The sequence below is a fragment of the Rhea pennata genome, chromosome 4, assembly GCF_028389875.1.
Source record: "Rhea pennata isolate bPtePen1 chromosome 4, bPtePen1.pri, whole genome shotgun sequence".
Taxonomy (NCBI): domain Eukaryota; kingdom Metazoa; phylum Chordata; class Aves; order Rheiformes; family Rheidae; genus Rhea; species Rhea pennata.
In genome coordinates this window covers 42105038-42132985 of record NC_084666.1, presented here as the reverse complement: position 1 = coordinate 42132985, position 27948 = coordinate 42105038, and the positions used below count along the sequence as shown (strand labels likewise).

Below are 27948 nucleotides of genomic sequence, written 5' to 3'. Positions count from 1 at the left end.
AGTATGAATTCAGGGTAGTGCACGAATTGATTCTGTGGGAGATGAAGTGCCCTTCAAATGACCCTGCTGTGGATTTTCAATCTTTCTTTCAGTACTCCACAGAACCCTTAGATTGCTGCTGCCTAAATTATTGTATGTTGGCCACAAAGTGCTTATAAATTAGGTCTGCAGCTGTCAGTAGGTTTTGTTGTAAAAAAGAACATAAGTTTTATTTTCTCCATTGCAGATCTCCTTAGCATTTGAAAATACTCTAGTCAGCAGCCACAGTTTGTTACGCGGTGCACCTTATAATGGCATGCATACAGCTTGCTGGCTTAACATTGGTTCAGCAAATTACGGCTGGGGAAGGTAATTATTTAACACATTTTGCATTCTTCCCTGTCTTGGCAGAGGAAGATGAATGTGCCAAACCTGACAATGGTGGTTGTGAGCAGCGTTGTGTAAATACTCTGGGCAGTTACCAGTGCGCCTGTGATCCTGGCTATGAACTTGGTCCTGACAAAAAGAGTTGTGAAGGTATAGTACATTGCCAATTTACAAAATATTACAGCTTGTAGTGTGTTATTGCTTGAATGAAACCAGACACCTTTCATATGCTGAATACTAATAATATGAGACCTATGGAACCCAGTTTGGAAAAGAGATGTTCCCTTTTAAGTAGTGATACTGGAGTACTGTCTATCCACAACAGTTATCTTCATTTAGTGTTTATCACTGATTTAACTTCTCAAAATTTGTTAGTTAATTGGAAATGGTGCAAAGCAAGACTTTGTTACTTCATATTTTCACAGACCACTTATTACATTATTCATCCTCATTAAAGTGCAGTCTCACTCCATATGTAAGGAGAGAATTATCAGCATAGCAGGGTGCCACTATTTCATAATTAGAATATTTAATTATCCATCTGATTACTTCTGACCATAGTGTGGTGACAGGGGAGCCTGCTGGTCTGAAAAACAGATTCCTTTATTCTAACTCAAAAATCAGAAAAATCGTCCCCAGTCCCAGTCAGATTGTGTACTTCTTGTGGGAAACAAATTCCAAATTTTAGGGTGAGCAAAGTTTATTTGAATAGTAGTTTAGAGAAATAAAATCCTCACAATGGAAGCCTGAGCAAACATAGGATTAGACAGAGATAAGCTTTTGTGTGCTATAGATGTTTGATATCAAAGGAAAGAAGCAAAAGCTCTTGATCATTACATAGTAATGATAGTTTGATTTTATTTCTTAAACATCAGTAAGTTTGGGAGTAGCACAGATTACTGCTGTTCATCTGGCTGTGCTTCAGTAGCAAATGGAGGTTGAAAAGTGAAGTGCTCTGTATTATAGCATTTTGTAGCTTGATATTATTTAGATGTTATTCACAAGTCTTTATTTTTCTATTTTATTTTTTTCCCAAATCCCTGTTCTTTTCAGTCATGGTTTGTCACAATTGTTGAAATTTTTGGTTAGTTTCTTTGTAGGGTTGGCACTTTTTTTTAGTTTGATTGCTTTTTGGGGAGGCTAAGTGATGGTCTGAAACTTTTGGTGTGATAGACTGCAGCTGTCATCAAGAGCTTTGTCTCCACCCCCCACCTCAAATTTAATGGCAAGCATATTGAAAAAAACAGTGTATTCCAATAAATCTGTCATGTTAGATCTCTACATAGAGGGCAATGTGCAGAAAACGAGGCAAATTTGATAGGGGCCATTGAGCAGAGGTAGATCCTTTGATCATCAGCCCAAGACTGTAAGGAATTTGGTTTAGTCTGCCTGATGATATGAGTCAGAGTATTAGGGAAGATCAGAAGTCTTTCAGAAAACTCTTCCCTCTGCCTCCCCAAAATAGGCAAGGCATGCTTTCCCAATACTCAAACAGAAAAGTAGCTCTGGCAAAGGGAGGAGTCATTCTAAGGACAGGTCTACTTGTGCAGTGTGACATGGAGCAAAAATTCTGAACTGTCCCTAAAAGTGCTTTTGTTCCACATGATGTAGCACTATATGTAGATATTAACTTAGATTCATGAATTAAAATTACTGTGTTGTCACAATCAAGGAGGTGGCTTGGCTATTTTATTTCACATATGGTGCCAGAGTGGAAGCCTCCAACTCAGAAACTCTGCTCTGTAGTTCATTGCAATGTTGGCATGAACTGGAAATTTCTGTTCCTCTTTGATGCTGGTCTGACCCAAATTTCCCTTACTGCAGCATAGTAGAGCAAAAGGTCTTAAGAATTTTTCAGTGCTACTGTGTTTCCCAACATGAGCTAAAGGAAAAATGGAGTAATGTTGAAAAGCAAACTGAAAACCAGTAGCCAGCTGTAGTCTTTATTCATGTTAAACCGTTTGGGGACCAACCTGTGTCATCTGAGCGTGATCTCAAGACATGTGGCTCTTTTGAAACACTGAGATGCGATCCCAGTTAGATTATGTTTACATAATCTGCATGGAAAGCATGGTCCACTGCATGGAAAGCAGGGCACCAGAAGGAAGGCTGACATGTCTGAGTGGGCCAAGTGTGCCCTGGTACAGGAACTGGTGAGTTCTCCCATGTATGTTTGTATAAGCGTGGCATGCGAGACTGCCAGCTAGGTGGAAATAGCCAGTTTTCAGTATGTTCAAGTAAGCAGTCAGCTTTAATACGTAGCCTTTGGAAGAAGGAAGTGGCTCTGCTTCCGAAGATCATCATCTCAGAAAGAGATTTGTCGAAGACTTCCACTGCTGTCACAGTTACGTAATGGTATGAATGGAGAATAACTGAGCATCCCTGCAAATCTCATTACTTCCTCATCCCCTACCCTCTGTGCAAAAAGAAGGGCTTTTTTTTCCACAGGTGCAAAAGATAAACATTAATCTTTTGCTATCTGAAGTGCATTCACACACAAAGCACACTATTGTTCTGTTGTATGGCAATGACTATTATTTCCAAATTTATGCTGAATGTTTCCTCTATTATTTAAACATTTCAGCAAAAGTAATTGTGGCTGAATAATAAGTGGCAACTATCCCAGAGAAATGACCTTATCTAGTAGTTATTGGGAGGCATATGTAACAACATGAGCTGAGACAGGTAGAGCTGATTCTGGATGAATATCCAAGAAGAGAAGCTGGGGAGATGAGAAGTGCATCTTAAGTAGGCTGTCTGCCAGAACATGGACAGGTCAAGGTCCCTGGGCAGGCAGTGAGGTCAGATGACTTGCATGGGAAAGGTTGCTGGAGAATAACCAGAGTCTCTGGAAAGAAGGGAAAAGAATGGATATGATAACGTCTTATGCAATCCTGAAACTTATCTCTGCCCACAAACCTGCAAGCTGTTTGAGATTGGGGCTGTCTCTTTCTTTTTGTTTGCACCAAGTGTGATAAAGCAAGATTCTGATTAGTCTCTCTGGGTATTACAGCAATATAAGTAATGAGGGAAGTAAATCTCTGCCTCTGTTTATAGTAAAATACAGTCTGCAGAAATGATGCTCTCCCTTTTAATTTTACAGCTGCTTGTGGAGGACTTTTGACAAAGCTAAATGGGACTATAACCACACCAGGGTGGCCCAAAGAATATCCTCCAAATAAAAACTGTGTGTGGCAGGTGGTTGCCCCGACGCAATACCGAATTTCGATGAAGTTTGAGTTTTTTGAGTTAGAAGGGAATGAAGTAAGTAACCATGGACAAAGAGCTGTATGATCTGTTTTACACTAAACAGTTCCACGAGTGTTCAAAAATAGATGTTGTATAAAACCCTTGCTATCTGTTCACTTACTGACAATTTCCATAGAAATTCTTGTTTTCATTTTAGGACTGTTTCTGGATTCTTTCAAAATAAACATGGAGTGAATAGCTCTCTTTTATACATATCATCTAAATGTATTACAAGAAATTTAAAAGAAATATTCTCTGCTGAGTCTCAGCTGACTTTTTTTTTTTTTTATCAACAAAGTAAAACAGAACAAATGGTTGAGACCTACTGGAAAGAATTCAAGAGAAGGAAATCTGGAAGAACCAAATCATATTAAAAATGATGACTACAAAGAATACATAAAAGATTTGGTTAGTGGTGGAGTAAAGGAGCATTTAAATAATTTACAAGTATTTGAAGGGTGAATATTTAAAAAGGAGAGGGCACACTTAGAGCAGTACCATAAATAACGCACAGTGGAATGACATCAGTGTATATGAAAAATGGCATTTTTCTGAAAATGAATCCATTTGGACTGGGTCTCAGTGGATATATCATATGCATGTTTAAAAACTATTACATAGCACAGAATGCTTAATGCCAGCAGTGCCTCTGTCAAAGTCTCTGTGAGGAGCAGGTTACACACTGGCTCTCACCACGGGGCCCAGACTTTCTCTGCAGCTCATCAGCAGAAACTGAGAGTCCGTAACTCACGCCGGAGCCAGTTCCCACTGTGTCAGGCCAACCAGGCTTAGACCTGGGCAATCAGGACCTCATGGCTGGAGGCAGTCAGCCCCATGGAGGGGTTGCCCACCTCTGGGCAGAACCCTGCAAGGTGGTAAGGGCAGTTCCCTCTGAAGGCTGTGGGGATTACAATGCTTCTTGTGTGCATATCGGTAAAATATGTATTTTGCTGTAAACTTTGCAGCCTCTATTCTGCCTCCTAGGCGCAGAAGTGTCATACTACTGAGTTGCTTGTAATGATTTATAATACATTACATTCATGTCCTGTTAAATTCCTTGTGAGGATTTCAAAATCTTTCACAGATATTAAGAAATAAAATATTAAAAATCCCACAGAATTGAAACTGAATTACCATTAGACCAAGTTATAAAATTGCACTTTCTTAGAATGTGAACCAGATTTGCAAGTAGGCACCTGAAATATAAGGAGGTTAAATCAGTTTTATAAGGTCGTTCAAGACAACTTCAGCAGATTAAAAAAAAAAAAGGGGGGGGGGGGAAACTTATTTTCCAGAATTTAAGATTTTGTTTTGACCATAGAACTCTGTCCTGTGTTATTAAATGCTAGTACTAAGAAACATACCTATGAAAATTAGAAGAAACATAGGTAATATCTGAAACAATCTAATATGTTGTTGGAAAATGTAGGCATAAAGTACATCTGTGTACATGTAGCAAATGTTTTGAACATCTTCTGTTATTCATTTAGTATCAAACTTAATAAGTAAAGACTTTAAGATATGTTTACAAATAATTGAAATTTCTTGCCCAATGTTACAGCTTCAATAGACTTACAATTTAGTTTTATTTAATGTTACAAGAAAATTATCTCAAATACCATTTCATTTCTAATCTAAACCTATGAAAACATCAACACTTACTCTTGATGTATTGCTGAAATAAATATTGGCATTTATTAACTTCATTGCAAGTTATATTTGAAAATTGCATGTATTAAGATGAAATTATCTTACAATTAATATAAATCAACATGTGGAAGTAACTCAAGTTTTATATAAATTTATTTATATATTTATATAAATGTAGTTTTAATGAATTGCCACTTCCCAATTCTGCAGAATATGAAAACAATTCTAGTAAATGATAAAAATTTAATCTTCTTCATCTAGAATGTATTATATTCTAAAAAATAGAAAACATTGAAGATCATTTAATAATTCATAGGAAGGGAGAGCAACAAATGCCAAAACATCATTATGTATAGTTCCCGTCTAGCTCCCCTGACATTTTTTATGACTATAAATAAAAACTGCGATTTATCAAATATAACTTGGATTTAATGGACAATCTAAGCTCTGTATGAATCCTCCTGACCACTGTTTTTTCTTAAGCTATTAATTGCAGACAACTGGGACATTTTTGATTAAATGATTGATAGTTGAGCCTAAGAAGCTTAAAAGTTTGGGGGGTAGATGGCTTTATGTTAACCAAGGGATTATACACTGAAAGTATTATCAGGAGTGGTGGCCTTGCATAAGGCTTTTCTATTACATTATTTTATTTCATTTTATTTTTAACCTTTTAATGTAAATGACATGCTTTAGTCCTCCAAATCATAGCTGTGCTATTGTTGAAGAAGTGGCTGTGTTAATAGTGCAGATACGTATATTCATAAGTAAATGACTATCTTACATACATTATTATAAAAACCTGGCATGCGACCTTCTAAATGAATAATAAATTTTGTTTAAGCTATAAGGTTCAAAGAGAAAAATATTTATAGGTTCTGGATACTTGGTTTATATTGCAAAAATAGGTATAATTCTAAATTCTAAATAAACTGATAAATTAAGCATTTTAAAAATTAAATAAAATTAAAAAGACCCATAATTTTGAACATTAATATGTACTGTAGATGTGCCTTAGTGACCTTAAAATATGCTTACACAAATTTGGTGAGCATTTGTAAGCATTACGAATGTTTTCAGGGGCTCAGGAAAAAGGTGAAGAAAATATTAACAGATTGTTAAGCAGATTGTCAATCAAAGTTCTTGCATTTGTGAATGATTTCATGCCTTTGGTCAACTAGGAAAAAGATTTCCCCCCCCCACCTCTCCTTCCTTTCAGGTTTGCAAATATGATTATGTGGAGATTCGAAGTGGCCTTTCTTCCGATTCCAAACTACACGGTAAATTCTGCGGTACGGAAGTGCCTGAAGTTATCACCTCACAGTACAACAACATGCGAATTGAGTTCAGATCTGACAACACTGTGTCAAAAAAAGGCTTCAAGGCTCACTTCTTTTCAGGTATAGAAAATCACTCTTGTTTACCTGTGAATGCCTCTGAGCACAGACTGTCTAGATGCAGTGTGTCCTGGTCATGAAAGTGAGTGGCCTTTTCCCTTACAAGTTTGCTTGTAGCTTTAACTTGGTTTCGTTTGTAAAAGCATAAGCCACTCCTAAAATACCATTCTGAATTGAAGTGCCTATATACCGTAGAAAATTTATGGAACATGTGTATATTTTTTTTAAATAACTGTAGAGACAAATACACATTATGAGATAAAAGGAAAAAAGTAAATTTACTAAGCATTCCTGAATTTCTATAAGATTTCTTTTATCTCGCATTTTATTCCTGTTTTTTCAAATCCCAGTTGTAATATGACACATTACATACTATGTGCACATGTAGTTTTTTCACTCGGGTCTCTTAATATATCTCATTAGTTATAAATTACCACTTTCTACTATAACATTTGTTTAGCATTATGGGATCATTCTTGCCAAACTTTGCTCTTAATGTTTTGCAGTAGGAAAGAGCTTAAGACCTTGCTCCTGTAAAAATCTGTGTGTATCTTTAATTAGAAGTGTAATCTCACTGAGGCATCATGAGATCTACAGCAGTTTATATCCACTGAAGACAGGTATCACTGGCTGAAGTTAGGCATGAAAAAATACTGAAGGTGTGAGGAAATACTTGCGAGATAATGTTTTTCACCATTACCCTCTGAGACTAGATTATAATTATCTGTCTGTGGCAGGCTACCACCTGGTTTTAGTAGTGGCATTTTGCTTGTGTTTTTTGTGTGTATTTACACATGCACACACGTGCATAGGTGTGTTATCTTGTGTCAAACAACACCACCCTCCCACAAAGTCTGGAAGCCATTCAGAAGCAATTGGGATTTGAATTTTGCCCCCAGTTTCCTGATAAGAGTAAAAAATCTAGATTGGGAGAATCTCAGTTATATTTAGCATGTAGCAAAACGTATTACAATGCACCATTAATAGTGTTCGTTTGCTTAGGTGTTTTGTTATCAAAGCCAAAATGAAAATACTTCATTAGATAGCTTAATAACTGATGAGTTCACTCTGACAAAGTAAAGTAACGTGAATCAATATATTGTATAAGAAATGTTGCTTAGAATGTGAGGAAAACATCAAGACAAGTGATTTGAAGATTTGCAACTTGCAATTTTTTGTGTTATGTCACTTAAAAAACAAAAAAAAAAGGGTGAAAGTGATTTATCTCATGCAAAGAAATTAACAAACATTTATCTCTAAAGCATTTTTTGGGGGGAAATCACATTTCCTTGGGCATAGTTTTTCAGATCTGTTTTTACATATACTGACACCTTTAACTCATAGAAATTTTAGTTTACTTGTAAAATGACATTTTGAATTAGCAAGAAGCTTTTGAGGTTCACTCAGTATTTGCAGTAAATAACTGTGCATATGTGGCAGATAAACTTCCTCTTAGAAACACTTATGTAACTTGTCATTTCATGTTGGCCTAAGTAGTGCCTGGAGGAATTGTCACAAAATACGATGTTTTTTAGAACAGTAACCATTAAAATGTTCTATCTTAAAAAAAAGAAAAAAAAGTTCTGCAAATTAAGTTTTCTTATATGTATATTTTCAATATCTAAAGCTGGATATTATTATTTATTACCTATACTATTATCTAAATAATAGTATTGTAATTTGTAAGCTTTGTAGTTCAGAAATTTTTATGGACCTGCTGCTGCATATTTATACATCTAAATTCTGATATTCTTTGAAGTGATACTTTATTTTCTGTGGTCTTTCAGTGATAGTTTAAACAATCACATTGTTATTATGAACACATTCTAGAAAGAAAGCAGGCCAGTTCTGTATGTTGGAGGAGGACTCAGCTATAATCCATGGCATTTGGAGGACTGAGTTGTCCTTCAGAATGTTATAGCCCTTCTCTTGTTCAGTTTTGAATGAAATTTTTTTAATTCTCCTAGGTGAAATCAAGTTTTTATCTGGTAGCTTAAAAAAGACACATTTTTTAATGACTCCGTTGACCAGCAGAATAAATTAATTAGGGATTTTTTTAAAATGAATGGAAGTGTGAGATGTCCTGAGTATGGAATAATCTGTTTCTAATTCCCTTCAAACAAAGCTAATTGGATGCAAATAGTGTTTGTCTACAAGTACATAAATGTACTGCATGTTTCATCGTGTACTTCTGCCAAAACCTCATCTCTCATTTCATATGAGTTCAGCTACTGTTTTTATTACTGTTATTGCTTTAATTCTTTGATTCCTCTTCTGACTGTTACCACTTTTAGCAGATATTTTTCTTCTGTATTGTATGGCTTTTGACAGCATTTCCTGACGCAAACAAAATTTACAATGCCTGAGACCAAATCAAAGATTTGAACTTAAAGTACATAAAAACAGATTGTCATCTCCGAATAGTTCATCAGTCATAAATCTCATTGCTATTAGAAAACACTTAAGAATGTAGGGTAAACACAGTTTAATATAAACATAATATGCTATTTGTCCATCAATTAAGAATGGCAAATGGACTTGAGTCTCCACCATATGTAATTTGACTTTTAGGAGTTGATAACTGATCACTATTCAGCTGATCACATGTTCTTTTTGATTCTTTATACATTTGTCCTTAGAATCAACTATTTTTAGAATGATGTATGCTGAGAAATGCTTATTGTTAGTTCTCGTTGTGCAAGATACTCGCTAGAAGGCATTTAAGCATTTTGCTTTTTAAATCGCAATAAAAACTTCCCAAAACAACCTCTACCGATATATGGCTTGAAAAATCAGCAGTGAGGAAAATGCTGCATCTTGCAGTCTGTTCACCAGTAAAAGGCAAGTTTTTTTTGCCTGAAGTGTTCAGGATGCAGGTGGTCAATTAGTCAAATTAGTGTGAAGATTAAAAAGTGTAATATGTTCCTTAAGCACAGCCAAGGAACTTATTTGGTGACTTTTTGGTGGTGATTTTCATGGCCAGGGCTACAGTTGAGAAAGTATGGCCCAGCTCCAGTTCAGATTAGTGAACAGATTTTTTTTGGTGATTGAAACCCACTGTGATAAACTGTGAATGCAAATAGTGACACAGGGCAACAGATGACCTGCATTAAGACGACATTTGCATTGGTATGAGAAAACACATGACTGTGGTTTTGGCTGTAATTTGGCTGTTTTAACAGCCATCCAGGTGCTACTGGAAAGTGAGAAAAAATGTAGTAAAAAAATCTGTAAAATTTAGGTTTGATGGGACTAATCTCAAGAAAGCTCTGTTGTGAGCAATTTAGAGTAATCTAATTTCAGAGAAAAGCTGTATAAATATAAAAATATAATTCAGTTTTGTGATGTGAGCAAGGAGGAGGAACTAGGGAGTAATGATACTTTTTTTTTTTAATATTTTTGTTGACTTTTTGGAATTGAGTTTTAAACTTCTAAACTGGAAGCTTTCAAAAGAATAATCTGTTCTCTCTCACATGCTTTTCTTCCCTCCTCCCTCCCATATGCTTTTCTTCCTCTCTCCTCCTCTCTTTTTAGTGTTTTCAAAAAAAATAGCCCTCATCATTTCTTTTAAAAAGTTTTTTACATATTGGTAGGATTAATACACATTAGCAACATGTCATTAAACTGCTTCCATTTATGATAAGCTTTAGAGTTATTTTTCTGTTTTAAATAAATGTGATTCTTTGCATGGTCATTCAAAACAGACATTGGTGTCTGATGTAAAGTGGAAATGAATTTTGTGGGAACACTTCTGGGGTGATGACTCTTTGAGTCAGTTAAAAAGAGAATGTTAAAATGTTTCTAGCCTTGAGCAGATTTGTGTTGGAGCACAAACTCATCTCTGGTGCCATCCTGGTACGTTTTTTTTCCCCACAGACAAGAACGCTGCCTGCAAAGAGAAAATTTTTGTTTTTGAATCTTGCAAGGACTTGATACAGGTCCCTTCAGGCCGAGTACGTATTATTCACAGACTGGTGGCCTCTGAGGGTCTCAGAGGTACGACCGTTTGTACTCTGAATGGTTAAAATCTAACATTTTGTTCAGAATGGATCTTTCCCTGTTCTGACTACTGAAATAAGAAAAGAAAGTATCCATTCGAAACTGGGAGACTCATTTCCATCTGTCAGCATAACAAATGGCTTTGTTTTTACATGGCAAAACATTTGTTTCTATAACTAATACAGACTAATTGTTTTTTGTGAGTTTTGAAACTGGGCAACAATTTGACAGTCTGTTCTGACTTATGAAGTGTGAGGAAGGCTTGTTCAACAGTTGCATCCTTAATTAACCATGTACAAGTGATTAACAGTTTAAGTATTTTTTCAAGCTTCTCTCTTTTACCTTCTGTCCATTGTTTTACATAAATTTTATCTTGAAGAGATCTAATGCAGGTCTGTTTGCTTATCCACTTGTCTCTTAGGAGATTATTTTGCAGAATACAGATATATTTAATGTTAGAATACTTTTCTCTATTTTCATGCAGTTCAGAAGGTGAAAATGGAGAGGGCTATTATTCAGAATTTGTGTACCTAAACTACTTGAATGTCTAATTTGAATGCATTTTGAGCTTGCCTTCCATTTATTTTATTTTATTAGAAAACCACAAACTAACATTCAGGAGGGGAAATATTGAAGAGTTTTGTTCATATTACATGTAATTTCTCATTTGCTTATTTCTATTCTTTACTTGTAACATGGTGTTTATGATAGTGCTTGCTTTTGAAAAGATGAGAGATTAAAACTTTTGTTTGAAGGGATTTACTACCTCAGCTTTGGACTTGTATTTCAAGGTTCATAAATAGTATGCTGTAGAGCTTTTATGCTTCTTTCATCATTATGGCGATAACTAATAAAAGCCTTTGGCTGATTCTAAGAGCTACATGTGCTTTTGACTATTTCTTACCCTTCAAATCTGTTTGCATCTGCAGAACACTTCCAAGCACTTTCAGTGCAAACAGATTTGAGTTTTACAGCACACAAAAAAATGTTGTGGATGCTTGGGTTTGACTTGCAGGATTTTTCTATAAATATATGTCATCATCTTGTGTTACAAGTGCAAACTAATTTTTACTGGAGAGCTGCAACTCAGAGATCAAAATGTCACATATTTTGGCAGATTAAGCACTGATATGTGTGTGATTGTAATGCAGAGTACCTTCGTTGTGTTACGGAACAGAAATTTCAACAAAGGCGGGGAGAAAAACCACATAAGTAAAACAACAATAATAGACTTAAGTTATCCATACGGGCGTGTAATCTATAGAAATTCTTACTGTGCCTACTAAAGCCTGCAACATTGCATGCTACCTTGTTTGGAGATAACGCTCATTATTGCTTTCCAAGATACGTGAGGTTGAAGGAGACGCGTGCTCTACATTCCAGTGCTGCAACATTTGGACCTCTGGGATGACCATAATTTCTTTGCTTTTCTCCCATCTCTTTATTTTGCATGTTAAAATGGCAAATTTGTAAGATACAGGGTTTCTTTTTTTTTAATGTCTGGCTGTAGGGGGGTTGTGTGTGTGTGTATATATGCATATATATGTATATATGGATTTGTGTGGTTATGGATACATATATTCATGTATGTATATACATATATATGTATATGTTTATATGTCAGGAGTAGTCTGACAGTTTTAATGGACCAGCCTTACCTAAAATGACAACAGCTGAATGACATAGAAGGGTGGCAGCTGAGGCCTCTTGCTAAAATGACAGCCTGTTAATCTAATCTGGCTTTTCTCCATGCAATGAATTTGTAGCTGTTTAATGCAGGTCATATTTCCTCCCCTGCTCCCTGCTTTACTTGTAATACACAAAAGCTCTTTTAAAGAATTTTATGTTAATAAACAAACTGCATGCTGTATTGTAGATCTCCTGAAAGAATTAATATCAGTTTCTTTTGTATGTTTTTCAATGAAATATTTGCCTTTTTGAGAGGTTCTTTAATGTCCAGATTCATTAAAAGTAAAGCACACTGTCACTTGACTAGAAAAAAAAAAACTTATTTGAAAAGTTTATGTTAGATCACTCTTTTCTTAGATCTTTTATGTGCAGAGCTTGAAACCTTGTTTGGCCTAAATGTTCGTTTCAACATATGCCCATTAAATTGTGGGATATGCATAAAGTTGAAATACTTTGTTCATAAATTAAGCTCCTGTTTATTAAAATAAAACTTCAGATATATTTATGAAATCTTTAGCGGTAAGACTAGTTGAAAGAGTAAACACTGGTAACTCTCTTACCTCCTTTTTTTTTCAGCTTGCTTGTTTAACTAGTGTTCCTCTCGCCTAAAAACTATCCCCCACTTCTTGTTAAGTAGAATATTTGTGCCATGGTGCAAGGTTGCAGGCTGAGCAATGAATGAGTAGAACTAAGGTACTATAAAAATGTCATGCTGAGAAGAATATCCCTTAGTTTATCCCTTTCTGGACTTGGTCACTGTTACAACCCTTTTTCTTTTTGGTAACGAGCACTGTTGCTGCCTGTGATGCTCACATGTCCTTGCTGTGTGTTTCTTAGACAAGGATGAGTGTTCGAAGGACAACGGTGGCTGCCAGCATGAGTGCATCAACACGGTAGGAAGCTATGTTTGTCAGTGCCGCAATGGGTTTGTGCTGCATGAGAACAAACACGACTGCAAGGAAGGTAAGTCGTAGCATATCTGAACAGTAGGAAATATAGCTGTCTTTTGGAAAGCTCTCTGCAGCTCTCCTTTAAGGGAAAAGGGGAGAAAAAAAGGGAATCCAGAAGATTCTTATTGAATAGTTCTCTGATGCTTATAAAGTACTTTGTTAAAAGTTGAAATGCAAAAGGAAATGAAATGGATTTTTACTTCCTGCTTTCCTTATATTTAGTTGCTGTATGTATTTGTAGAGAGGCACTTCTTGTGATTCAGTTATGGTGTAACAGGATGTGAATGACTAAGCTGTTCTCGGTAGATGCTCACAACTTGGTCTTAGCTGTTTTTCCGGTTTAATGTATGTCTAGACACTATGGTTTAGAAATCAAAATAATTGCTCAGTAGCTGCAATATGGATGTTAGCAGGAAGAGACTAAACAATGTTTCAAAAATGTTTAAAAATACCCACTGAAGTTGAATTGGCAAGATTTCTCTTGTGGATTTTCATATTTATTTGTGAGGAAAGCAGAATGGGAGGAATAGCAAAATACTTGATTAATTTTGATACTTTGTTTATATTCTTGTATGTTATTTGTTTCAAAAGATGGCAATTCATTGTAAACAACAGCATACGTTTATGACAATCAGTTAACAAGCATGCTGAATTAGTTGCTGTAAAGTGTTTGCAAAGTGGATGAGCATGATCATACCCACTGAAGTGGATGCTTAGCTCTCTTCCTAAAGCTCCTTTCCATAAAGTGGGTCCGTGAGAGAAAACTGTACTTTTCTGGCTGCATCTGAAAGGAGATTTCCAGACTAACCAATGCTATTGTTATTGGCACAGCTGAATGTGAACAGAGGATCCATAGTCCTAATGGGATCATCACAAGTCCCAACTGGCCTGACAAGTATCCCAGCAGAAAGGAGTGCACATGGGAAATCAGTGCCACCCCTGGCCAGAGAGTCAAATTAGTAAGTTTTGCCTATCCTACTTTTTTCTCTTTTTTTCACTCAAACCTTCCCAACTGACTAATCAATGATATGAAACTGTTACTAAGCTTTACTATCAAGTTGCAGTCAAAGGTAAATCTCTTAAACAAAACCCCCGCAATCCTGCTGACTGCTGCCGTTCCTGACCAACTGGGGCTACTTAATACCATGGAGCTGTGAATTTAAATTTCTGGTTATTGAAAATACTCTGGATAGCAAAGGGTAAGAAGAATACTTTCCTCTGGTCAGACTTTAATGTATCAGTGTAGCAATGCATAAAAATAGCACAAAGTTTTGTCAAACATGACAGAAAGCATTTACATAAACTTAATGTGTACAGTATGCAGAATTACAGCTTACAAACAGTCCCTCTACATGTCTCAGCATTTTTATTCTCTCTCTTTCTTTTGATTGTATTTTTCAAGGAGGGAAAGAAGAAACAGAACAAAAGAATGTGGACTTAAATGCTGCACAAAATTTTAGCCTAAATAGATGAGTAACCTAAGTAGAGTTAAGGGAACTTTGGGTCTGGTTGGCTGAGGGCAGTACTGGTGGCTGAAGAAGAACTAACAAAACTGAGGGAGCTTCCAGACTCCTTGAGGTTGTGCAGCCTCTGTACAAAGCCAATGGCACAGACCTGTTGTGGATTTTTTTCTGATTTGTATTCAGCCCCAATGTTCCATTTGGCTTCAGGATATAGAGAGGAGCTTACGTGGCTGTCACTGCAGTACTGGTGGCTAACTACTCCTTTAGGCAGCAAGCAAATTCCACCCGTTGTTCTAGATCTCTCACTCATCTGAAGAGGAAGTTTTGGATGCTGAGAAAATGTTTTTGTGAATTTGCACACACAATCTCTCCTGCTGGGTATAAAATAATAAAGAAGTTACAATAATACCTGTGGAGAAACAAAGCAAAACCGAGGTTTACACACACACGCAGATTCCTTATTCTGAAGCATTTAATAATCTAGCAATTAGAAGGAGAAGGAAAGAGAGGATTGTTGTCCATATAGAAAGATTGCAAAAGGGAAAAGAGCAATGAGATTTCTTTATGACAGAAATTGCCTTGTATGTCTTATTGAAAGTCCAATAGTGTTTTTACAAATGCTTTGGAACAGATAAACTGAAGAAAAAATGTCTCTGCTTAAAAGTAGCAGAAGCAATACTCTACACCAATTTATGGATAAGAGGCATAGCCAAACCAGAACTCCTACTGCTGGTGCTGATATGGGATTATGTGTTGATCTCTATTCTCCAGGAGTAAAATGGTTAAACTCTTACTGCTGAGAGCGTGGTGAACGGTGTCTCTGTCCATTCAAAGGGTGAGAAAAAGGTTTTCAATGCAGAAGGCCTTCCTGCTAGCCCTTCTGAACAAGTGAACTTCATCCTGTGTGCATAACCCAAAGCTCATCACAGGCATGGGCATGTTTCTGTAAGACTTTTCGGTACTTTTAAATTCAACAGGAGAAGCTCATGTGTGAAGATTTCTTTAAGAAAATATTGTGCGAGTCTGCTTTAAAATAAAAGGTTTTAAAATTGGCTTTCTTCTGTGAAATTGGAGAAATTGGACAGAATTTTTCTACGTAGCATTTTCAAAAATACCTATATGATTTGGAGTCCGAAATCCACTTCTCTGTGAAAGCTAGTAGGGTCAGTCTCCTAACTTACAAGATCTTCAAAATCTGTCTGGCACAGCAAATTGCTCTATTAATAATACTAATATAATACCTCCACTATAGATAAATATTTCTTCTTGGACTTTCAAACCAAACTTAAGTTTACTCCTCACAGTTTACTTAGCCAAATTAAACAAGGAGAGAATTGATCTCTTCATTCTAGCAAAAGCACAGGAATTGTGAGACTAGGCTTCATTTTGTGGTGGGAGTTGGTATACAGAAACTAATCTTTTCATGTAATTGCTCTCACACTGATAATCATTGAAGTCTCTTCCTGAAAAGGGTAAAGTTAAGCATTCTGTGTAATTAAGAAGCCTATGAAAAAATGGATATGCGCTTTGGAATTTTTAAATGAAATGTACAGATAAAGATGGCTTTGAAAATACATGTAACACAGAGAGAGAGAGACTTTCATAAGCTAATCAGCCGGATGTTTATAAGAGACAGACTTAAGTATCCCATGCAGGCAGCTATCCATAAGTGCCACCAGCATATCTGCTCAGAGTGCTATAGATAGTAAGGGTTGGATGTTCAGAAGCTATACGTAACACTCCTGAATAGTCTTTCTACTAATGAGACCATCAAAGTGAGGATTGTAGTCAAGTTGGGCTAGATTTTCAGAAGTATTTCTCCCAGGAAGATGAAGTATGATTTAACTATGCTACAACTTTATTAAATTATCAGTAAATGTTTGGCACTAAACAGTAAAGAGCAAGTTAGTAGCAACTCCTTTATTAGATTCAACTTTAAGGAAAAATGGTATCGATTCTCTTCTTTCAAGCCTGCTTATAGTCCTGCTGGGAACTGACTGCCTTTCTTTAAAAAGGGAGATTGTGTTTTAAAAGATGACTTATTTTGACCTTTTAAAAGATTTAATATTAAAATTTGCTTTTCTTTATAGAAAATCCTTTGGTTCTATTTATAATAGCTAGAATCAATTATTAGACTCACAGTGTATTTAGGATTTTCTCCTGTTCTTCAGTGGAACCTAATATTGCACGTACCACTTACTACTGGGATTCCTAAACCTATAAGAGAGACATTACCATGATAATTCAGCTGTTAAGCATATTAGGTTCCTCATATGGTGAGATTGCCTTTTTTGTAACAATCAGAAGAGAAAAATATTAATGGAATTTTCCTTTAAAAGAAAACTAAGCTCTAAGGCTGCTCTTGGACTGCATCTATTACTCTTGTTGAATCCAAATTGACTCGATTCAAATCTATATTTAACCAACTCCCTTGCAGTTAGTTTCTCAGCTTTTTGGGTTTTTAATCTATCAAATTTTATTTGGTTATAAATGACAACTCGTACTTGGCATCGTAAAAATAAGATGGCTGACTGCAATTTAAGAGCAGCAGGAGGAACTGCTGCACAGCTGTTTTTACTACCTCTGTGGTTTCCTTCCCTTAATATAAAACCCCAATTTTCTTGTGCAATGAACCTCTATCTATTGTATCATGTAACTGTCCGGCTTTCACAAACTGAAAGTGCTATTCTGGCTCTTCTGGCAAAGAGGTTTGTGTTTGCTGTTCATATTTCATTTAGGTCAGCTGTTAGTATAAAGTGCCATCACATTTCATGTTGGCTGGCTTCCACAAGGGATTCAGTAGATTAGACTTGCTTTGGTATACCAGATAGAATGTATAATTATGATATCTTCAGTATTTGCCATTTTTTCTGTTAAAAAACAGGAGATTAAGAAATAGTATTTTCCATTAAAAAAATCAGGTGTTTGGCTACTTATTAGGAACACTTATACTTAGTGTTTTTATGGTTTTTTTTTGAAGCAGGTTCTAAATTTTGCCTTGAATTTTAGGTTACTTGTGAAAATTCACAAAGTGTATGTTTATATTGCCTTCTTAGTGTTTACATGAGAGGCAAATACCAACCTTTTAATTCTAAGGTTTCTGGTTCAAATTTGGCCCTGGTCAAAAAGTTGCATCTGAAGTCTCTTAGATGCCTACCTTGAAGTAAGAAAGCTTATCTTCTAAGATTTGAGTGATATCAACAAATTTTATTTAAAAAGCGGGTATTCGTTTAGTGTTTTTTTAGTAGTTTCTGTAGGTTAAAGCATATGGTTTGGATGCTCTGTTTGAGTTATCTCAGCTTTGATAAAAATTAATTGTCCAGGCTCTACTCCTATGGACTCACAATTTACAATTTTTAATAGCATTGAATTTGTCCTCGCAAGCCTCCATGAGTCTTGGGAGCAATAGCGAGAATCTTGATTCTCGATTATAGGAGAAGCATCAGACATTTGAAATGAGGTGAAGTTTGTGATCACTGTGTTTAAGCTATTGCAGCAATTTGCACTCTCTTGGGAAAGCTGAGGAGGGCAAAAGCAAGTCTAAGGGAGTTTTTTAATAAAGTCAAAATCCTTTTGCCATTTTTTCACAATTTACTACTTTTCACAATGATTTCAGTAGCAAAAACATGACTTCAATATGCTGGATACACCCAGGAATATTGTTGTTATAGAAGTTTTCTTTCTACATAGTAGTTAGACAAGATAATTTTCAAGGTGTTGCGTTTTATATGCTTTACATATGCACATTGCCATAGGTCATTCTCAGCTGTGTAAACTGATGTGAGGTAAGTATCTAGAAAAAGGCTTTATGGCTTTATTTTTCATGAATGTTTCAAGGCCTCAGCTATCTGAGGAACAAATCGATTTCATGCTTTCTGGTTTGTCTGCATGTAAAGTGAAATTTGGAATAATCATACAAAATATAAGTACAAATTCAACAAAAAGATAGTAATATTCTAGATTTGCTATTATGTTATCGATTCTAATCTCTTATATGAAGGATACCTTGCCAATTTTTTAAAATTCACTGTCTTAATTATTATTCCACTTTCTTAAAATCAGTGTGCTATTCAAAGCTATAGGCTTGTAGGAGCATAAAAGCTCATTCAACTGCATGTACATTGCATTTTGAAACGTTTGCAGTATATATTTACCTTACAAGTGCAGTAAATGTAATAATACATTGAATCTCCTTTTTTCCCCAGACCTTTAATGAATTTGAGATAGAACAACACCAAGAATGTGCTTATGACCACTTGGAAGTGTTTGATGGTGAAACTGAGAAATCACCAATTCTGGGACGCTTATGTGGCAATAAGTTACCGGATCCTCTAATGGCTACTGGAAATAAAATGTTTCTCCGATTTATTTCTGATGCATCAGTTCAAAGAAAAGGCTTCCAAGCAACGCACTCAACAGGTCAGAAAATCAGGATGTGGTTTACTAATTTCCCCTTCCTTCTTCAGAAGGAACTGAGATGATTTATTAGACAACGTAATGTTACAGCTAAATGTAACGAAACCTTAAAAACAGTAGGAGAAGTCTGAGATTGGAGAAAATACCCTCTATAATTTAGGCATGCCTTTCTTTCTTTTGCTAATGCTGTTTTGCTCGCTCTCTCACTCTCTCTGGTTTGACTTTATGGTAATTTTAATTTTATAGGTACGTGATTAAAAGACTTTGAAACAAGATCTGATAAGACTATGGCATAGACAGTCTTAAGACATTTCTTAGAATTCATGCTATCAGTTTACGAAGATTCAGTAGCTTCTCATTGTATTTGTGATGGCAGTACTTTACTGGGGCATGTGATGTACCTTACTTTCCTGTTCAATTTAAACAAAAGTCTGAGCTTTGTATAAACAGTTACTTTCCTGTAGAGCTGAAAAGTCAAAGTAGAATAGGAAAAACAATACTGAAGACTTTTCTAGTACCTTAAAAATATAATATTCGTGGTATTTACCATTTAATTTTGTGTTTTGCAGAAAGCACTGAAATTTAAACCAGCATTTTGCAGTTGTATTGATTCGTTTCTCTGGACGTTTTCGTAGCGCGTGCGTCGCTTTCCTGAGGTTGCTTAGTGCGCAGTGACCCCTAGTGCTAAATCTGCGAACCTCCCGCACTCCCTCTGAAGGCTTTTCTTTTTTTCTTTTTCAGCTGTAATATCAGTCTTTCCTTTCCGCAGTCCATTCTCCTTCAGGCAATATATTGGAAATAAATATTACTGATGAATGGATTTATAACTACCTCTGATAGTATACTAGGTTTTACTGGCAGGTAACAGTTATTATTAGGTAGTATGCAGACCGATTAGTCAGTCTCTTATCCATACCATTTGATGTATTCATAAAGTGTATGATGTATACGTAAAGCTCAGCTAACAAGTCCTCATACAGTAATATAAACCTATTTTTCTCTTTTTTTTTTCCTTTTGACTCTGTTAAGAACAGTTCTAAAACGTTATTAATTTAATTTCCCTTTCAAAGAAAACCATCAGGCAACAGAATTTGAACAGTTTTTTCACTCTTCATGTCCTTGGTCTGGAAAGTGAAAAGTGGGGGTTTTTTTGATCATTTGTTTTTTTAAAAACGTGTCAGTCAATTTATTTTTCTTCTTTTTGAAGACCTTATTTTACAAAAATGGCACTACATTTTCCCTTTTCTTCTATCTTGAGCCAAACAGTCATTCAGCAGGAATTTTACCTATATACTTTGGAACACAGACATTAATGAATAGATATATGCCAGGTGTTAGACCAGGTATTATATTTTCTTATTTTATTTTCTCTAGCAAATAACAACATGCAATGTATGCAGTATGCATTTGAAGTAGGCAAGATTGCTTTTAATCCTGTCTAGCTGTGCAAGGGTAGACAAGGGCAGTGGAGGAAGCTGCTGTCTTCGCTTCTGGCGTCTGGGTGGAACTTGCTTGGTGGAAGGACTTGTGTCACGTGGCAGCTATGAAATAAGTCACTGGATCCTATACCAGAATGTGTCTTGCTCCTGTATTCCTGACAGTGTTTTGGATTGGTGTGTAAGACCTGTACCAAAGTTTTTGATCACTAACTTTTCTTTTTTTGATCTTTATGTAACTCTTGTCAGACTTTTGAGGTTACTTTGAGAACGGTTCAAAGGATAAATATGTAATACATGATAATTGATACAAATATGAAGTTCTATTTCTTCAGCAGGTCCAGAGATTAAAGTTTTGAATTTGTTAAATGAATATATGATTCCATGTACCTAAGAAATTACACAAAAAAAAGAAAATATAAAATTCTTACGTCTCATGTTTAGTGGTCTGTATCTCCTACATAAAAATGTTTTAAAAACTATTTTAAAATATGAACCAGCTAATTATTTGGTCTGCTAAGTCACCGTCTTCATGTTTTAGTGACCTTTTTTTCTAGTAGATCCTGATGATCATCAGATTCCTCTTATGTAACACTTTTTAGCTCCTAGTTTCAATAATTCCAAATTTGAATGAATCAAACATTTCAGACCGCAGGATAAACCTGCAGCAGCAGGGTCAATAAGGTTTCAAAAAACAGATCGGTTAGAAAACCTTTCCTGGACAAAGCGAAATGTATAAAATGTGGTTTTTAAAGTGACGTGTACTTTTGGAAGTCATTTCTGTTGTATTTTCCCCATCAGAAAAGTCATAAGCCCATTTAGAAGGAATTTATAAAAATGCTTCCATCAGAACATTAAAAAAACATTTCCCAGGGAGTGATTCAGATGCCTGAACACCGGCATCTGGTTCCCTTCTGTACCCCCTCATCCATTGTGCCTACACTCAGCTGCTGTTGCAGAAAGTTGCAGGTCTGCTGTAGGTCCTGTCCTGTCTGCCAGCCTGGTGGTGATGCCTCTGACAGATCTGGGTATCTCAGGTGGCCTTAGATGCATGTTTACAGTCCTGAATTGCTCACTAAATGTCTGTGGATAGTTCAGTGTGGCAATGCTGTATCAAACTTAAAATCGGTTTTATGAGCTCTGATAGAGCACTACTGGTAGATTCAAGCTCTTCCCAACTGTATAGCTTATTAAATGACCAAGAAACTACGTTGTTTCTATCCTTAGGGTTGTAAGAGGCTTGAGAGCCCCTAAAAAGGGGAGGGGGGGGGGAACAAGAAAGAGATGCCTAATAGTTTGTGTTCCTTAGTTGATATAGAAAAAAAATCTTCCATCTGAAACTGTCAGATCAATAGCACTTTGGAAGTCAGTCGTATTTGTCTGCAGTGAGATGTATACACTATATCTACAGCAGAGTAGATGTACCTGCAAAACAGAAAGCAGCAGTCAGTGCAGCTAGGTTAATTCTGGTAGCAACCCTAAATATTGCTGCATGGTGCTGCCCTGTTCTGTGCAGATTCATCACAGTTTGTGCGATGCTGATTTGGAGCTACATTGTGCAGGTTAGACAGAGACTTTTGAAACTACAATTAAGTACTAAAGGAATTGAAAATTTGACTTCTAATTTCCAAATACTATTTTTTCCTAAATATCTAAGGCTACATTCCTTGGGAGGAGGGTGGAAGAATGGAAATTGCCATATAAGCTTAAATTTTCTGTAGCTGCTAGTATGGCTACACCATTTCTTTAAGCTCATATATGCTGCAGCAAGCACAGGGAAGCAATGCGGACAGTTCATTAAACATTTTATGCTTTAGCAGCTGTTTTGTATCTGAAGGAGGGAGGATTTTTAATGCTGGCAACATTCCCATAAAAAAACAGAAATTATGAAAAAAGAAAAAAATAGTAAACTAGTGTAATGATGAGCAATAAATCTGTATGAAGAATCCCAAATTTATTGTATGCTCTTATCTGTTCTTCTAAAAGAAAGACTTCCAAATTTCAGGTTGAATAACAGGTGACGAATAATACTCCACTTACATATTTTTTTCTATTTGTTTCCTATTTGTTTTCCTTAATTTCCTTGTTAATAAAAAAAATGCATATATTTATCAAAAATATGAATTTTCCTCGTTATAGTCACCAATTCCTACCTGAAATATGACTGCAGAATATAACATTGTGATTGGGCATGTTTAGTGCAGGTGGAGTCAGTGCCACTGCAGTCTTGCTCAAATTATCTCTTCACCCAAACTTAGTGTGTGAGTTCTGTAATTTGGTTCCGATGATTATAAAATGATCAATGTACATGTGATCAAAATGCAGATAAATTATCTATTCATTTGTCAATAACAATGGAATAAGTTGTAAATGTCAGATTTTGGTTAAAGCTTATTTGCACTTGGTGTTTTTATCTGTGCTGTAAAGAGGAGATTATTCTTGATGAGAAACCAAGACCAAAGCTAAATTATGCTGTTTTTGTTGAAATCTTCGTAGCTGTAAGAAACTAAGTCTCCACCCATCTCCTGGAAACATAGTAAACAATGAATTTTTTTTGAAGATAATTTTTGATTTGCCTGATAATAGCACTTTTAATTGACAGATACTGAGCAGCTATACATTTAAGTTATCTTAAAAGCTAAACTCACTGGAAATTTGTAATAGAATATGAATTTTATTTATAACTACTGAAAATTTTTGGAACAGAAAAATTGAGGGGTTTTGTCCATGTATTTTCAGTGGTTTCTAATCTCCTTAAGCAAAATGGCTAAGAACAATCTATTGGACTATACAGTAAGTTTATTCATACTTAATTATGAACTTTTAGAGCAGATGCAAACAAATGTGTTTCAAACAACACATTTTGTTTATAAAGTACAAACAGATTTGTAATGAAAATATTGGTATGATATAAGGCACCAATCTTCTCTTTAGGACTTTTCTCAGGAGCACAGAGGATACTCCACTTGCAGCATTTGCCCTGCTGACCTTAGGTATCTTTCAGATGTCTGTCGTGAGAACTTCCTGTCCTTTGAACTACTTTTCATATGGCTTTGGTGTTCCCTGTCTCTCTCACTTACATGAAAATTATTTAGGAAATGTGTTCAAGTCTTTGTAGTTACAAAAAAGGATTTATGTAGCAGAATGATATATTATCCTGAGCTTCCTCCATTGACGCTTGCTCTTGGTCTCTTCTTTTCTGGTTTGCTTCATGCATAATAGGGCTTTATCAGTTTGGGAGTGTCCTGTACTTTGTTTTGAGCCCTTAACTAGACAAATAGTCACAATACGACAGTAAGTTTCTATTTAGAATTCAGTCCAAAATACAAACCACTTAAATATGAATCAGTTTCAGCCTGTGTATTCATACCACGTGTTCCTTGGTTGATCTGTTTTTGAAGTAAAAATTCACTAGACCTGAATCAGGCGAGGCATCTACAGAGAGAAAATACTTGTTTGCACTGAGTGACCTTCTTAGTTTGTTCTTTTTTTTCCCCCCTCCTCCTTTCTCTGTACAGAGTGTGGTGGCCGGCTGAAAGCTGAAACCAAGCCCAAAGATCTGTACTCTCATGCTCAGTTTGGCGATAACAACTACCCAGTTCAGGTAGACTGTGACTGGCTCCTGGTGGCAGAGCGCGGCTGTCGAGTTGAGTTAGCATTTCAGACTTTTGAGGTAGAAGAGGAGGCAGATTGTGGTTATGACTATGTGGAGCTCTTCGATGGTCATGATAAGTCAGCTATGAGACTTGGTCGATTTTGTGGATCTGGGGTAAGTAACCAGGTACTAAAACTTTTCTACTTCAATAAATGCCAAAAATACAAAGAAGGGTGGGGGAGAGGGGACAAGCAGCACTAGCTTACTACACCATATAATGAATATATCAGAATGTGTCTTTTTAAACAAATTAAAGATTTCTAAAATTTCTTTAACTTACAGATTTCAAAATTTCTATGACTTTTAAAAACATTCCCTTTGAGTATTTTAAGTATTTTCAACCAGCAAATTTTCTTCTCTGCCCTTTGGGAGAAGGGAGGGAGTTGAGTGTGTGGTGGTGTTAGATTTTTTTTGTTTGTTGCTTTTTTGGCCCAGAGCATTATAATGTTACATTACATTTCAGGAAGCTGACTGTGGAATGCTTATCAGTTAGCATCCTCTTTTTAAAAAAAAAAAAAAAAAAAAGTTTTCCCTTTAGGAGAGAGAAATGCATTGGGGCTGGAAATTGCCAAGTTAAAATTGTTTCAGTCTGAATGAACTGGTCGTATCTTATGAGTGGCAAGTAGTTGTAGTATGTTTGTCTATTACTAAAACTTCTGGGGAAGAAAAAAGCTCCTAACCTGAGAGTGTACTACTTTGAACACTATCTTTCCAAAAGCATCTCTGTCATATTTTAATTGTGACACATGGAGGAAGGTGACATGCTGAAAGAGAAATATCTTATTTCTCTTCACAGTTGCATTGCTCTGTTGTCCACCTTCCTTAAAAGCTGGTGACATGGTCTCACAAATCATCGTCAATTCTTTATATGTGTACAAATCCAAGCACACTTTCATACATACATGCTTTGCCTAGATAAAAAGTCTGAAAGACTATGTGAAATGGTAGGAGCTCTTAATTAACAACATGCCACTTGGACTTATCCATTGTGCTGGATCGGACATCTCAGTTGTCCTGACTAGTTGACTGTAGTTGAAGCCAACTTAAACCTTTAGGGCACTTCAGGACACTTAGGGAAAAAGGAAAGGTGCTACCACAGAAGTGCAGGCAATACTCAAAGAGAAATAGTACAACTGATGCCAGATCTATTACTCTATGAACAGGAAAATTTTCTTTGCACGCATGCCTATTTTGCAGGGAGAAGTGCAGCAGATTGGAACATTGGCCCAGCCTCTGGCTGACAATTTTTCTCTTTTTTCTTTCCTTTTTTTTTTTTTTTTTTTTTTTTGCCCCCCTTGATTTGATATGGATGAATGACTTCAGAGCAAAGCACATGTTTTCTATTTTATCTCGTATTTCCTATTAAAAGCAAAATAAACTGAACTGAAAGAGAAAAAAGACACCATAAGTATACATTACCACTTTTTCAAATTTAGATTTGGTAGTTCAATTTGTACTTCTGCATCAATGTGCAGCTTCGATAATAAGACAGGCTATCATGAAGAATAATATGTGATTATCTGAGTCGGTTGTGTACCCTAATTTGGAATACTATATACAGTCCTGCCTGGTCACTTCCATGACTGGAGCAGAACTGTTGGAGAGATCTATGAAGGAGGACAAAAGTTTAATTTTTCTTTCTCTCATAAGTAAAAATAAGAGAGTCAATACAAACTGGAAAATTTAGAACAGTTTCAGAAAGTATTATGCAAGAGGGTGCTCTCCAGGCCCAGAGCTTCATGATTTAAGCTGACCTCCAGCTTTGAGGAGTTTGAGTTATAACTTCCTGAGAATCCACCTAAATTTGGCCTGGCAGAGTGTCTTCATCCTCTTAGCTTTAGGGTCTAGCTTATGTCAAAGAGCATAGGTACCTAATATCTATCATGTAAGGGTAGTACAGACATTTCCAGTGTGGAAATTTGTACGTTCTCATTGTTCTTCTAGTCTGTATTGTTTTCCAAAAATCCTACAATGCAAGCCTACAATTTAGAGTTGAATGAGTAGAAGTATTATAATGTGTTAGTTACAGATAGCAGTATATGAGACCCAGTGGAATTACACAGCGAAGTATAAAAGGAAGAGAAATATCCAGTAGAAAAACAACCTGAATAAGTAGAATAAATAGACATCAGTGTGGACAGCTCATTCATTTATTTGTTCATTTATTTTAGCCACCAGAAGAAATTTATTCAGCGGGAGAAGCCATGTTACTCCACTTTCATACTGATGATACAATCAACAAGAAAGGATTTCATATACGATACAGAAGTATAAAATATCCAGATAGCACGCACACCAAAAAATAACACAGGAACCTCTATGCCAGAAAATGAGAGCAAGGAAGAAAGAATGCACAGTGGAAAGGAAGGAAGGCATGCCTTTTTTTTTGAAATTATTAGCACAAATGTTTTATATGAATTCAGTTGGAATGATGACTTATAAGACCAGAAAAAAAAGAGAGTTTGCCTATCCCAGTGGAATAGATATGATGACAATGTGCAGACTCCATATTTGACTGTCTCTGCAAAGCTGGTGAAAGGACTTTGCATGCTTCCAGGGAGAATATAAAAGCTTTTGTTCATGACTTGACACTTGTCATGGATGTGTGCAGATTCAATCAGTTAAATTCAGGGGAAGGGACCCTGCAGACTGTTCTTCCTTCTGTAAATTGTATGGTGTCCAGGAGAAAAAAAGGCTCTTTCAGGTCACATACTCAAAATACTATCTTTATATTTCATTCTGGTTGCTTTGATTTTGTATCTTGGATACAAAAGACATGTACAAAGACATGTAACAAGATATGAAATGGGATGGTCTTCCTACATTGTTCTTTTTTTTTTTTTTTTTTTTTTTTTTTTATGGATTCATCTGTCATATCAGGTTATCAGTGTTTTGAAACTGGAAAATCTTATTTCTGAAACATAAATGATCTTAGAGCGTTTTGTTTTACTAACAGTTAAGTCTGAATTGTTACATTGGTCATCACTAGCTGAAGACTCAGAATTTGAATAATATAAGCATCTGAAAGTATTAGGTTTACTGATTAAGTAAGCTATCTCTGATGATGTGCTCTTATTTTGCACTGAATAAAGAAGAGACTGAGATAAAAATCTGTATCCATGAGAAACATCAAGAATCATCTGAAACTCCTCCTACTGATTCTGTTTTCAGCAGTTAATTTTGGAACCGCTACTAAGCTTTTTTTCTTCAGACCTCTTTGTGAATGAGTTAATTGTCTGTTTTAGCTAATCAGAAATGAAGCTACAGTAGTATCCAAGAGAGAGGTTTCCCAAAGAGTTGAGAGAACAGGAGCATTTGTTTTCTCGGAATAAGAGTATTTGTGATGGCAAAAAACCCAATACAATAGACCCAGGATTTGTTATCAAGAGTGAATTCCTATGGTGCTATTCCGTGAACATTAAAAGCAAAAACAAACCAAGAAGTTTTAGACTTTTGAGCCAACATCTTGCAGATCATGAATGTCTCACTATGCCTGGCTGCATCTGAAAAATGAAGACTTACTGCTCCAACGAAGAGCTCGTTGCAATGGCAGCACTTGTCCTGTGGAACAACTACTATTATTGCCTTAGAAATCTCGCACACGATCAAACAGATCTTCCTGTAGATACACCTTTAATTTGATAAATAATTTGACATGGACACTTCAACATATACTGA

General features: G+C 35.9%; 1 protein-coding gene across 1 annotated transcript in view; it reads left to right on the top strand.

The window, feature by feature from the left end:
• Nucleotides 1–27119, top strand: part of TLL1 (tolloid like 1) — a 135148-nt gene extending 108029 nt beyond the window's left edge. The window contains exons 15-22 of the mRNA XM_062574705.1: nucleotides 391–516; nucleotides 3470–3630; nucleotides 6485–6665; nucleotides 13188–13313; nucleotides 14132–14259; nucleotides 18969–19182; nucleotides 24134–24384; nucleotides 26442–27119. Of these exons, the coding sequence (XP_062430689.1) occupies nucleotides 391–516; nucleotides 3470–3630; nucleotides 6485–6665; nucleotides 13188–13313; nucleotides 14132–14259; nucleotides 18969–19182; nucleotides 24134–24384; nucleotides 26442–26576 (1322 nt within the window). The 3' untranslated portion in view covers nucleotides 26577–27119. The remainder of the gene's footprint in view (nucleotides 1–390; nucleotides 517–3469; nucleotides 3631–6484; nucleotides 6666–13187; nucleotides 13314–14131; nucleotides 14260–18968; nucleotides 19183–24133; nucleotides 24385–26441) is intronic.
• The last annotated feature ends 829 nt before the right edge of the window (nucleotides 27120–27948 follow it).